The sequence below is a fragment of the Scylla paramamosain genome, chromosome 5 (genome assembly GCF_035594125.1).
Source record: "Scylla paramamosain isolate STU-SP2022 chromosome 5, ASM3559412v1, whole genome shotgun sequence".
In the NCBI taxonomy this organism is placed as follows: domain Eukaryota; kingdom Metazoa; phylum Arthropoda; class Malacostraca; order Decapoda; family Portunidae; genus Scylla; species Scylla paramamosain.
In genome coordinates this window covers 13413545-13426490 of record NC_087155.1, presented here as the reverse complement: position 1 = coordinate 13426490, position 12946 = coordinate 13413545, and the positions used below count along the sequence as shown (strand labels likewise).

Below are 12946 nucleotides of genomic sequence, written 5' to 3'. Positions count from 1 at the left end.
TTTTTTCGCTGTTGGTGTTCCTGTTGTTTTTCTTTTGTTCCTGCTGTTATTGTTATCGTTGTCTCTATTACTGCTTTTATTGTTGTTGTCTTTCTAATGTTCCTGTTGTCGTTTTTGTTTTTGTGTCTTCGTGTTGGTGCTGCTATTGTTGCTCTTACTATTGCCTTTTTTTTTTTCAATATCCCTGTTGTCGTCGTTGTTGTTGCTTCTTCCGTTGCTGGGTTCTATTATTAGTGGTGAAAAGAAGGAAAGTGTGTTGATAGATAAGTTGGTTGTATATTGATAAGCGTATAAGTAGCAAGTGTACATACATCGAAGAATAGATAAGAGAGTACTGTACATTCATGGATGGATGTATAGATATGCAGATAGAGAGTGAATTATGCTCGTACTGATAAACAGATTGATATATAGATATATATAAAGGTAGATAGGTAGAGAGAGAGAGATTGATTGATAGATAGATAACAGTGAATAGATAGATAGACTGAGACAGATAGGTAGATAGGTAAGAGAGAGAGAGAGAGAGAGAGAGAGAGAGAGAGAGAGAGAGAGAGAGAGAGAGAGAGAGAGAGAGAGAGTGTGTGTGTGTGTGTGTGTGTGTGTGTGTGTTTGTTTACGTAAATTTTTCCTCTCTCTCTCTCTCTCTCTCTCTCTCTCTCTCTCTCTCTCTCTCTCTCTCTCTCTCTCTCTCTCTCTCTCTCTCTCTCTCATTTGATCCTCCACGATGACTCAAGCCTGGAAACTTTCTTCAAAATGTCAAAAGCAACCAAATGAACCCAAGTACGTAACTGTACACAAGTCTTTGATCCCGATGCTTGACAACACAGCGACCACCGAAGAGGGAAAAAAATAATGATTTCCCTGACCAGGCAGATAAGCATTCTCTCGGTCTCTCTCTCTTCGCTTATTATTAGTAAACGCTCGTAACTCACTGGGAAGGAAGTAAGATTAAACTTTTTCCCATTCTTTATCAGCCAACGCATCACACCCGCCTTGTTATCAACACTCGATCGACTCTTCTCCCTGGTAACACCCGTACATGTGTTGGCTCCGTGTTTCTGGGCTTAGGCAACACCAGTACCCACAGCTTTCATCGCCGAGAACTGCAAAACACCAAGGACGAAATGCCGCGACCCTCCATCTCAAAGCTGTGACCATCGGGCCTCAGTACTCGCCCTAGAATACTGTCATCTCTCTTGTAAGACACAGTGATGATATCCTGAGGTGTTAAAATATGTAGGCGTATGCTTGAATTTGTGTTTGCACCTGTAGGAGACGCGGTAGGTGAGATGTGCAAATACCTGGGAGGTGACGGGTGAGGGAGTGAGAGGCTGGCGGGTCAGTGGGCTGCCAGCAGTGGTTGGAGGTAGACGGTGCTACGGCGCTCTCTCCCTCCTCATTTTCTCCCTCCTCTCTCTCTCTTCTCTTCGTCCTCTCTTACCTTGCCTTCTGTTAATTCAGGTGAGCGGTGCCCCACCCAGCGTAAGTCAATTTTATGAGCAGTATTTCTTTTCGATCTCTTGCTGTTTCGAATAATAGAATGATTAGCATAAGATTTTTCCGCTTCTGTTTTGGGGGACTTTTGGTAAAGGTGAAATGGTAATTTTAGGCTTCTTCGTTTTCAGATGGACTCGTTTCAGTGATAGCATGACACGTACAGACAATGTCGAGACAGTTTGAACACTTGGTGACGTGAAAATTACAAGTGAAAGTTTATTGAGACAAATCTCAGGTGGTTGTGATTGTAACTGGTGCGATGATAACGAACCTGAGTGTGGTAAAAATGGAAAACTGTTTGAGTCACAACGTGGGTGCCGGAAGTGTGAAGGGGCATGTTGACAGCAATAACAACAATAACAATAACAGCTGCAGCAGCAGCAGTACCAGCAGCAGTACCAGCACTAACAGCAAAAACATCAGCACCAGCACCAACAACAACAACGGCACTAACAACAACTGCAGCATTAACAACAACAGTAACAGCAGCAGCAGCAGCAGCAGCACCTGCAGTAGTCCCAGCAGCACAAGCCACTTGGTGCAGGAAGTGGACGAGGAGCACTCCAGGTTTCCGGAACTCGACACAAAAGCCTCGTCGACTTGTGGGGAAGTACCAGCTGCGGCCTCGGTCCCTCCAGGCGCGGCGCCACTCTGACAGCGAGTGGAGCCTGCAGGACACGCTACGCCACAAACCGAGGCCGCAGCCGCTGTCCCGCTACCGCCGGAAGACGGCCAACGCGAGGGAGAGGTACCGCATGCGGCAGATCAACACAGCGTTCGAGAGCCTGCGGGGCGTGCTGCCCTCCTGGGTGTGCAGCCGCCGCGCCGCAGCGGACATGACCAAGATTACCACTCTGCGGCTCGCCTCCGCCTACATCAGGTCGCTGCAGGACATCCTGGACGGCAACGCCCCCGAGGACACGTGTTCCTGGGTACTGTCCAGCATCCTGGGCGATACCACGAAGAGCAAAGGGGCGCAACCTGAGCCAGTCAAGACCCAGAACACTCCCGTCAGCACACAGCAAGAAGCAGATTTTGTGTCGTTCTTGTGTAACTCCTCAGACACGGGAGTTTTCCAGGACAACTTGGACTCTTTATCATATCTGTCTCCGATGTCAGAGACAGAAGCTGTCGCTCTGCTCCTGGGGAGTGACCCGCCGCGCGGCTGGGGCGATGCTCATCACACACAACTCGTAACTTAATGAAGGAGGGCAAAGGTGATTTTTTTCTCACCAATAAACTCTCCGCATCGTCCTAGACATTTCTCAGACTTATTTAATTCAGTCTCATCGACGGAGTGGTTGTATCATACGTAACTTATGAATATTATCTATTGAGTAATTTATTGACGTGCTGTACTTATGAACGCTTCTCCGGCTGGGTTTAGGTCGCGGTAAATATGCTTGACAGGCTGTGACGCTCTCTGCAGCCCATCTTTACACACTTTGAATGCATCTCCAGTAGGAACACTCACTCATCCTGGCTAATGTGGAAGCGGGGACGAGGTTGTGATAGCCAAATTTCGATTCCTTGTTGTCAAAGCAAGCTGTGGTTTGACCACCGCGCCTCGGTCATCGCTACACAGGAAGGGTCGGCGGCTTAAAACTGATGATAATATTGACTTTCATGTTGTCTCAACGATCTGACAACGCCCATAATCCTAACAGCCTCTTCCCCTCGTGCCAGCCTGGTGGAGATTATGCATCACCTCACCCTTACATCCACATAAGAAGGCACACCACCACCACTTCCACATCAGCCAGGATGAGGGAAATAGTGAAAAAAAGTATTTTATTTATGATTTAGGGAGATAGTGGCCGGTTGTTATTTCATTCTAAACTCCGCTAGACGTCCCTCGGCCTCACCCATCGGCTGACATCCCACAGACACTCACTTTTCTTGCATTTGTACGTGTGCTTCCTGTTGAAACACAAACACACACACACACACACACACACACACACACACACACACACACACACACACACACACACACACACACACACACACACACACACACACACACACACACACAAATCTAAGACTCATCTGATCAACACTCAATAGAGGGAAGAATAATGTCTTCCTGTCCTGCTCACCCACACTGAGTAGGCGAGGCATCCCCCAGCTGAGGACGCCGCTGGGTACGAGTCAGGGTGGGGCCGCGGGAGCATCGTCACGTCGTGGGTGTTCCAGACACTTCGCACGTCCTTGTACCTTCGCGAGATACCTATGTTTGGGCGTACCCACGGCGGGCGGCGATGGAAAGGACAACGACTCTGCCTGTGTGTGTGTGTGTGTGTGTGTGTGTGTGTGTGTGTGTGTGTGTGTGTGTGTGTGTGTGTGTGTGTGTGTGTGTGTGTGTGTGTGTGTGTGTGTGTGTGTGTGTGGATGGGTGTGTGTGTGAGTGTGTGTGTGTGTGGGTGTTTTGGTAAATGAGAGAGAGAGAGAGAGAGAGAGAGAGAGAGAGAGAGAGAGAGAGAGAGAGAGAGAGAGAGAGAGAAAAAGGCATGGAGATAGGTGGATAGATAAGAATGTAGATGGATGGATAGACAGATAGATAGATAGACTGATAGATAGATAGATAAATAGATTGACTGATTGATTGATAGATGGATAGACGGATAATCAGATAGATAGATAGATAGACAAGATAACTGGCTTGAGAGAGAGAGAGAGAGAGAGAGAGAGAGAGAGAGAGAGAGAGAGAGATTTATTCTAGTCATTACACCTATGCTGCGGTGGAGTAATGGTGCCTAATGCGTCAGAAATGCTGCAGCTCATCATTAATAATCCTTTCTTCTGTGCCTCCTTCAGTGCTAACTTTCTATAATGCTTCGACCAACATCATTTTCCTCCTCCCCTCCTGTGTTGCTTCCCTGCTCCCATCATGAGGGCTTTTAATTTAAGTGATAGGAGTGGTATCGAATTATTTTCTTTCTGTTTAGCGGTTGTTTTTTTTTTGGGGGGGGGGTTCGCCTTCACTGTGCTAAGATTTGCGAGATGGGGAAAAAACCGCCACTTCTCTTTGTACGTTTTTTTTTTTTTTTTGTATGTTTTCTTTATCATTCTTCACTTAGTTTTGTAAGTTGAGAGAAAACACCACAAGATTCTTCTCCACACTTCCTCCACCATCTTTTTTTCTTTTTTCTGTCTTCGTGTTTTTTGCCTCTTCTAAATGTTCACTTTTACTTTTCTTTTTCCCCCATTCTCTTTTTCTCATGCGTTTGAAAGAAAAATTTTCACCTCTATTTCCTTATTTTTTTTTACTCCTCCAATATTTTATTTTCTTTTTTGTGTGTGCGTGTGTGTGATTTTAAACTTCAATATTTTACCTCTTTTATGAAATTCTATTCCCTTCATACCTCTGTGTTATCGGTGTAACATTACCTTCTTATCCAAACCTTTTGTCACTATAAATTAATAAATAACGATCTTAAATTCTCTTTTGTTTCCGAAACTGAACATTAATTTCTTCCTTTTGCTGTGAATTCTTTGTTTTAGATTATTTTTACCTTTCTTTTAAGGTGTTTGCTCTTTCCACTGGTTAACAAAGACAACTGTATTCTCTCTCTCACACACTCTCTCTCTCTCTCTCTCTCTCTCTCTCTCTCTCTCTCTCTCTCTCTCTCTCTCTCTCTCTCTCTCTCTCTCTGACCTTAAACCCCGTACTTGTGTGACCTCGTATAACGCTTAACACCTCTCTCTCTCCAAAGTCTTCCTTTAAAACGACCAGCTCTTCTCTCAAGCTTCTTTTTACCTAACTTCATTACCTTTCCATCTCCATTCACCTATCTGTCGCTATCAATCTGCACACTATTATTATGTATATGCAGTTGATAATGTATTGTATATTCTCGATATGAGTTAGCTCGTCTATTAGTTTCCTTTATTTATAGTTAATAGATGATTTTTTTTTTTTTGTATCGCTAGCTGACGATTTTTTTTTTTTTTCCTCTCTCTCATCATTTTATTTTCCGTATTTATATAACAGGTTTTCAGTAGAGCCTAGAACATCGTATATAGATTATCGACATTCCTTTTATTTTTTTTTCTCTCTCTCTCTCTCTCTCGATCTCCCCGTCTCCTATTATTTTAACCATACCGAGCCCGCCACCTTCGTAACAAAACCGAGAGATAATTAAACGCCTTAGATCACAACTGGTTTTCTTTTCTGGTTTCTAGTCTCGGCCCTTCTTTGTTTCTTACTATCTCCTTTTTTTCTGTATTTTCTTTTACCTGTTGGCTTTTTTCTCTTTTTTTCTTCTCTCTCTCTCTTTCTGTCGATTCCTGTTTGTGGGTTAGTCTTGGTGTATTTTTGCTTCTTTATGTGCGTGTTATTGGACGTGTGTTCGTATTACCTAAGTGTCGACGGGTTTACTTACCCATGAGAGAGAGAGAGAGAGAGAGAGAGAGAGAGAGAGAGAGAGAGAGAGAGAGAGAGAGAGAGAGAGAGAGAGAGAGAGTGTGTGTGTGTGTGTGTGTGTGTGTGTGGGGCGTAATTTCTCTCTCTCTCTCTCTCTCTCTCTCTCTCTCTCTCTCTCTCTCTCTCTCTCTCTCTCTCTCTCTCTCTCTCTCTCTCTCTCTCTCTCTCTCTCTCCTGTTGCAGAAAAAAAGGAATGTTGATATATTCTCACCATTTGACATCTGTGCATATTTTTTTTTCTGTAATAAAGTAGATTTATTATAAAGGAAATGTGAGTCTTTATTAGGATACGCTTATAATTATGAGTTTAAAACACCTGAATTTTTTTTTTTTTTTTTTTTTACATTTATCTTTCACCATTTTCTTTGTATTTTAACGAAGGACTTTATTTTCACTTCAATTAATGGTGTTGAGGAAGAATATATATCGAGCGTCTTATTAGAATGTATGATGTATATGTTTTTCTTTTGGTGTTTATTTCAATGTTCAAAATACCCATGTGTCCTAACCTTAAAAAGTCGTCTGCTACTTCTAAGTGTTTGAATAAAGGTATTTTTATTATCCTCTATGTTTAAATTATCCACTGTGTGTGAAGTGTGCACGTGAAAAATGTGTGATTATGTTGTTTCACGCCTTCTTTCACTGTATGATGGTGTGTGTGTGTGTGTGTGTGTGTATGTGTGTTTGAGGGGGTATGCTGACATGTTCCTGGGTGTGTTTACATGAATGACTACTCCTTTGCGTTCTCTTTGATTGAAGCGTATCCACATTATTGCTTGTAGATTGATCAATGTATTCATAGTAACATCTGAACCATCACTGATATACATAGATTTTGCTTTCCATTATCTGAACAATGAGTCACGTGCTCTGGTGGCTGGATGTGTGCCTTCCTTACTATAGTTTGAATATATATGTGCTTTTTTTTCCGTAATATTGTTAGGTAGAGAAATTTAAAGCACTGAAGAATTTATATTTGATTTAGGACATTATTGTGAAGCACGTACTACTGATATTGTAGTTGTTCATGGAGAGACAAGAATACAAGTCAAGAATTTCTGAGGAATCTTTATTTTTCGGTACATGAACTCATCAAGTGTGCCTCATCTTGTTTTTATGAGAAGGCTGTTATTGTTATTTTCGTTATTCTTAATAAGGGAAATTTGAGAAAACTCCCACGAAATATTTATAAATCCGAGTACCTCTAATATACGCGTTCACTAAAAATTATTTTTACTTTTTATAGGAAAGTTTTCTGGAAAATAGATTTCGAGTATATAAATACCCTATTTAATAGCATTCTTCTCTTTAAGGAAGTCAGTATCTGAAGGCGAGGGAAGGATAAAAATACTTTTCACGAAACAGGAATGTTTATGATTTAGTATCTCAAATATTTTTTTTGACATTAAAAGTCTAACGAAAAGCCTAAAAAACACGCCAGAGAATACGTTCCTGAAAAGCACGAAAAATGTTGCCTCATCCAAGAAATATTTCTCGCGGGAAGAATGCGATGGGCTGTTGGGACGCGGGGGATGGAGGTGTGAGGAGGAGGGCGGGTGTAGGCGTAATGGCTGGGTGGCAAGCGCGGCGGAGCATGTGAAGGGTGCTGGGAGGCGGCGGTGGTGCGGGGCCGCGGCGGGGAGGGTGTGATGCTGGCTGCGGAGCGGTGGCACGAGTAAAATGATGGGCGTTATGAGTGGGCAGGGGGGTTGTGACGGCACCTCTGTGACTGCGACCCTTGACTTACGTACTCGTGACCTCATCGCTCCCCTGGCGACCCTGATAATACAAACTTAGCGGGTCACTGCTTTCCGAAGCGCGCCGCTCCGCCATTACCGCGACACAAAAAGGTGCACGTGGGAAAGATAACATATGGATGCGGGAGGAAAACATACATACATACATAATGGTGCATACATGAATATATATACACGAATGCCTGTGCACAGAAGCAGGAACGCACACGAGGCAATGGAGAGGCTGAGGCGGGACTATTGATGAGGGCGGCGCCGGAGTTAGTGGAGCGGGATGCGAAGGTTGTGTCGCGGGCCGCCCATCGCTCTCACCCCAAACACTTCCCGCCTAATATTTTTTGAGTCATAAATTCATAGGAGTTAAAGTAGAACGGAGACTTTCCTCAAGCCGGTGCACGTTCATGCTGTTTTGTCTATTGATCTTTCTTGCTTTTCTTGCTTGTTTCCAGAATGGCCAAGGAATTATTGCTTAGTGATAACTGGAAAATGCACTGAAGTGCCTAAAACACGTGGGAATTTAGTGAAGTCTCTCCTGAGGGTAAGGAAAGCTGAAGCAACAGACCAGGCGCTTGAGGGTGAATCGGTGTGTCAACAAAGAACCTTCCGCCGTGACCAAGAGTGGGTTGGTCACGCGCCGCTGGTCGCCTGATCCGCCGATTGACTCTGTGAAAGGCTGCTCCGCCGCCCGTGTGTGCTGAGGAATTGAAATATCTATTTGCACTGGTCGTCCTAAAGTGATAGGCCCCTTTAGCCCAAGGACGACGGTGACAATACACACGGAGAGACCACGAGGCGGCGTCTTTCTAACGTAATGTAAAGGTATTTGGTGTAATGCAAAAAATTCTTTTCCTGCCCAAAGATATCAAGACTTGAATCTTTTTCAGTACTATGAGACATAAGAACAGAATATCTGATTTGCATGTCGATAACATTGTTTCGCTTGAATTCTGAGATCATGAGAAATTAAATAGTGGTATCAAGCAGGAAAGACTTTACAGACAGAACTTTCAGTGCTAAAATAATTCTTTTTCTTTGCATAATTCTCTCCATTGCTGTTTCAGTTTCTGTAAAGAGATTTTTTTTTTTTATGGAAATGTTGCCATGACATGAAAATACTGTTCCTTCAGAGGGCGGCGGCAGAGGCTACTGCAGCATAGCACCGCAGAGGGAGGGTAGGAGAATATGAAGAGATGACTGAACTGCTGCTTGAAAGGCGGATGATGTCTGAGAACTGAGAAATAGGTACTCTGTGTTTACTAGTCCATTTTCTTCCTTCCTGTGTAGAATATGTGCGTGTGTGTGTGTGTGTGTGTGCGTGTGTGTGTGTGTGTGTGTGTGTGTGTGTGTGTGTGTGTGTGTGTGTGTGTGTGTGTGTGTGTGTGTGTGTGTGTGTGTGTGTGTGTGTGTGTGTGTGTTTATCTGAGTGAATCTAATTAATTAAAAAAGAAAATGTATCCTTATCACCAGTAACGATATTCTCGGCTCATTAATCTGAGAATCTAAAACAAGATTATATGAAAATGAAGATACATCTCATCTGGGGAGGAGGGGGAGAGTTCCCTTACTTAATTATCACACCTGTATTATAATTTCAATGTCCGGGACTCACACTCAGAGTCGGTGCCAGGGTGAAGTGGAGTTAATGGAGACAGTGACCCGCGACGGTGAATTAGTTAGCATAAATGACGTCAAAGCCGACACCATCAACCTGGCGAGCGTCGTTTTATTAAGTCCGAGCACTCGCCTCGCAGATCTGGTGATGGTGCCAGCGGTCCAGATGGTTATCGGAGTACTAACTTAATTGACACAAGACGTGGCCTCGAATATAAATGAGACGGGGGAAGGAAAAAGCAATCAGGATGAAAGACGTGAGTTTTTTAAAGTAGTAATGGGTATGTGAAAAAAAATATTCGTGTGCGTTTGTCTTTCTCCTTTTTTTTCTTATTATGTTAGTGCCTCTAGTTATCTTTGTTTGTTTTTTTACGTTTTTTTTTTTTTTTTTTACCTATTTTTGCCTTTTCCTTTTTTATTTTTTTGTCTACCTTTTTTTTCATCTTTTTGTCTTTCTGCTTGCCCGTGTCTGCGTGTTTACTACCTTTTTATATGTCTACAAGTTTCTGTGTCTCTTTGTTATGTTCTGTGTCTTTCCGTCTGGCTGTCTTTTTATTTATTTATTTTTTATTTTGTCAGTGTTTCTGTCGATCTCTCTTTTCTGTCACTTTGTCTCTCTATATGTCAGATTCTGTGCTTGTATGTCTGTCCGTTTTTGTTCTTGTCACTATTTATCTATATATCTATCTGTCTGTTTACTTTTTGTCTTTGTCACTGTCTTTCTCACTCCTCCCTCTTTCACTCATCCCTCTCTCACTCCCTCCTCCTGTCACTCCTTCTCCCCTCCTTTCCCTCCCTCCCCCATTCTTTCTCTCGTCGTAAAGTGGATCACCGCAATGCTGCTGACGCGAGGAGCCACCCGCAGAGCCTTTTATGATGAGCCTCCAGGGGAAGAGAAAAAAAACGAGGGACCCCATCCTGCTCTGTACGAGTACCTTCTCTAAATTCACCACAAATTATTTCACCTTTATGACTGTAGTTAATGTGTTAATGGGAAAAGTGGCCTCCTGCTCTCATTAATGCAATTTATCGGTGGAGGTTGCCGCTGGTGGAGTGTGTGTGGTGAGTGGTGTGGTGCGGTGTGGTGTGGTGAGTAGTGTGGTGTGGTGAGTGGTGTGTGGTGTGGCTCTCTCTCTCTCTCTCTCTCTCTCTCTCTCTCTCTCTCTCTCTCTCTCTCTCTCTCTCTCTCTCTCTCTCTCCTCTCTCTCTCTCTCTCTCGCCTGCAGGTCGCTAATCACAGGTATTGCCACATGAATCAAAGCCGCTGCTGGGTCCAGGGCGACGCTGGTGCTGGTGCTGGTGCCTGTGCTTGTGCTTCTTGCTCTCTGCACTGGATAGTCGTGGCCTGGAGAAACCACTTGTCGCCTGCCGCATTATGAGCGACAGAGGCGGTGGGTGAGTGGCGTGTGTGGCCCCGGCGGGAGGTTGGCCTCGGACTGATGGTTGCCATTAGGGAAAGGTCTGGGTGGTCTAGGTAGTCCCTCTCACTCCCTCTCACTTCCATTCTTCAAACCAGCGGCTCTCCCGACCGAGGCATGTTCCTCCCTAACGCCGGACTTATCTTGTAGCTTCCAGACACCATCATCTCTCACCCGGGCGGCAGTGGTGGCTTCCCTTTTATCCTTCTCTACTGTGACTTCACTCGCAGTGCGGCTCTAAGCAATCGCGCCATGACTCCTGCTCATTCTATTAAGTGCATCGCAATTATCCCTCATTCCACTGCCATTCCTCTTCTCCTCATATGTTCCTTTCACATGCAATACTAGTACTCTCTCTCTCTCTCTCTCTCTCTCTCTCTCTCTCTCTCTCTCTCTCTCTCTCTCTCTCTCTCTCTCTCTCTCTCTCTCTCTCTCTCTCTCTCTCTCTCTCTCTCTCTCTCTCTCTCTCTCTCTCTTTCACTTTCCCAACCTACCTTCTTACCTTTCTACTTGTCTGCCTACCTACCGCCTTTAATTCTCACGTCCATTCATTTTTTTTTCTTCATCTTTCTTTTTATTTCCCTTTAAACGTTTTAGTCTTCTTTATACTTTTATAGGCAAAAAGTACTTTTCTACAATAACCTTGTTACTGTTATATTTGTTCATCTCCCCCGTCTCTCTCTCTCTCTCTCTCTCTCTCTCTCTCTCTCTCTCTCTCTCTCTCTCTCTCTCTCTCTCTCTCTCTCTCTCTCTCTCTCTCTCTCTCTCTCTCTCTCTCTCTCATCATGACCGATCACAAGGGTCACTGTGTCCGCTCAAGAAGACCTTGCCTCGCCTCGCCTTGCTTCGCCTCAACTCACCTCACCTCACCTCACCTCACCTCACTTCAGCCGCGGCACGCGAGCTCTCTCTCACTCTCTCCTCCCTAGGGCTGGCGCGGCCTTGTCCTTCACCGCTCCCACCTCCCACTCTCCTCGCCGCACCGCCTCCCGTATATGGTAACACGTCCTTGTCCTCACTTTCAGGCCGGCCTTCCCGTTAGCCCGCCGTTATCTGCACCTGTTGTCCTCCCGTTGCCTCCAGCCGCCCACACCACCTCCATAAACAGTCCTGCGACCTTGGCCATGGGGACTCCTCGTAAATGGGGATCTCCAGGGAGGGTCTTTAAGGTTACTTGGCGCCTCCCTCCTCCCTGAGTCACGCTGCCTTACGTCATTCACTGTTTCTTTTCATTCTCCTCACTGTCCTTGCAGGCCACGCACGTCTCTGTGTCTCACTTATAATTAAGCATGTTTGTGTGATGCCGAGTCGTGCTCTGGCAAGCTGCTAGGGAGCTGAGAATTCCCATCCCAAGAATGCAGCAGTTTTCTTCACACCAGAGAGTTGTCTAGGCATTCAATTTTGAATTCAGTTTTGTTCGGTATGGGAGGCGAAGAAAATAAATAGGCAATATATATATATATATATATATATATATATATATATATATATATATATATATATATATATATATATATATATATATATATATATATATATATATATATATATATATATATATATATATATATTAAACACAGTCCTATTAATTTTCTTCGCATCATTTTATACATATGATTTTGCTACTGCAACCTTATGACTGTCTACTTTCTTTATGACTTGGAGTTGCGTTAAATTTCAATAAGCCTCGGAACAATACCTTGAAAGCTCAGAATCAGCAGCGCCTTTACATGTCAGCAAGATAAATAGTCTAGCTAATTATACCTGCAGAAGCTTGTATCAAACCTGTGTTTTAATTTAGGTTATCATTAAATAAATGACACTTCGAAATTTATTTGCTCATGTTAATTGGAAATTTAGAGGCCCTAGATTAATTTCATTGCGTTCCTGAAGTTAATCATTAGAGGAAAACTCATTTACTGAAGGAGTTTCAGTGAGAGAATTACGAGCAGTTGTTGGTGGTGAATCAAATCCAGTAACCTTTTATTAGAACTAGAACAGTCTTTGGCCGCCATCAGACCGGTAGAGTAAGCAATTGGATCCCATTCATTGGAGAAAATGAGGCTCAACAGGCATTTGATTTCGTGGTGTGGGCCGCGATACCCCGGCCCTGGGCACCGCACCGCTAAACACTGCCCATGGAGGATCAGAGCGGCGGAGGGTGGCAGCCCGATGTAAAAACTTGACTAATAGAGCCTCGGTAGGAAACAATTAGCTTGTTTTTTTTTTGTGTGTAT

General features: G+C 44.0%; 1 protein-coding gene across 2 annotated transcripts; it reads left to right on the top strand.

Moving 5' to 3' along the window:
• The first annotated feature begins 929 nt into the window (after positions 1 to 929).
• LOC135100545 (neurogenic differentiation factor 4-like) lies at positions 930 to 6487 on the top strand. 2 transcript variants are annotated; one of them, XM_064003535.1, is made up of 2 exons: positions 930 to 1464; positions 1629 to 6487. In XM_064003535.1, exon 2 carries the CDS (start codon positions 1836 to 1838, stop codon positions 2700 to 2702), a length of 867 nt encoding a protein of 288 aa, XP_063859605.1. In that variant the 5' UTR covers positions 930 to 1464; positions 1629 to 1835; the 3' UTR covers positions 2703 to 6487. The 2 variants fall into 2 exon arrangements, with proteins under 2 accessions (XP_063859605.1, XP_063859604.1); XM_064003534.1 differs by having other exon boundaries at positions 930 to 1485.
• The last annotated feature ends 6459 nt before the right edge of the window (positions 6488 to 12946 follow it).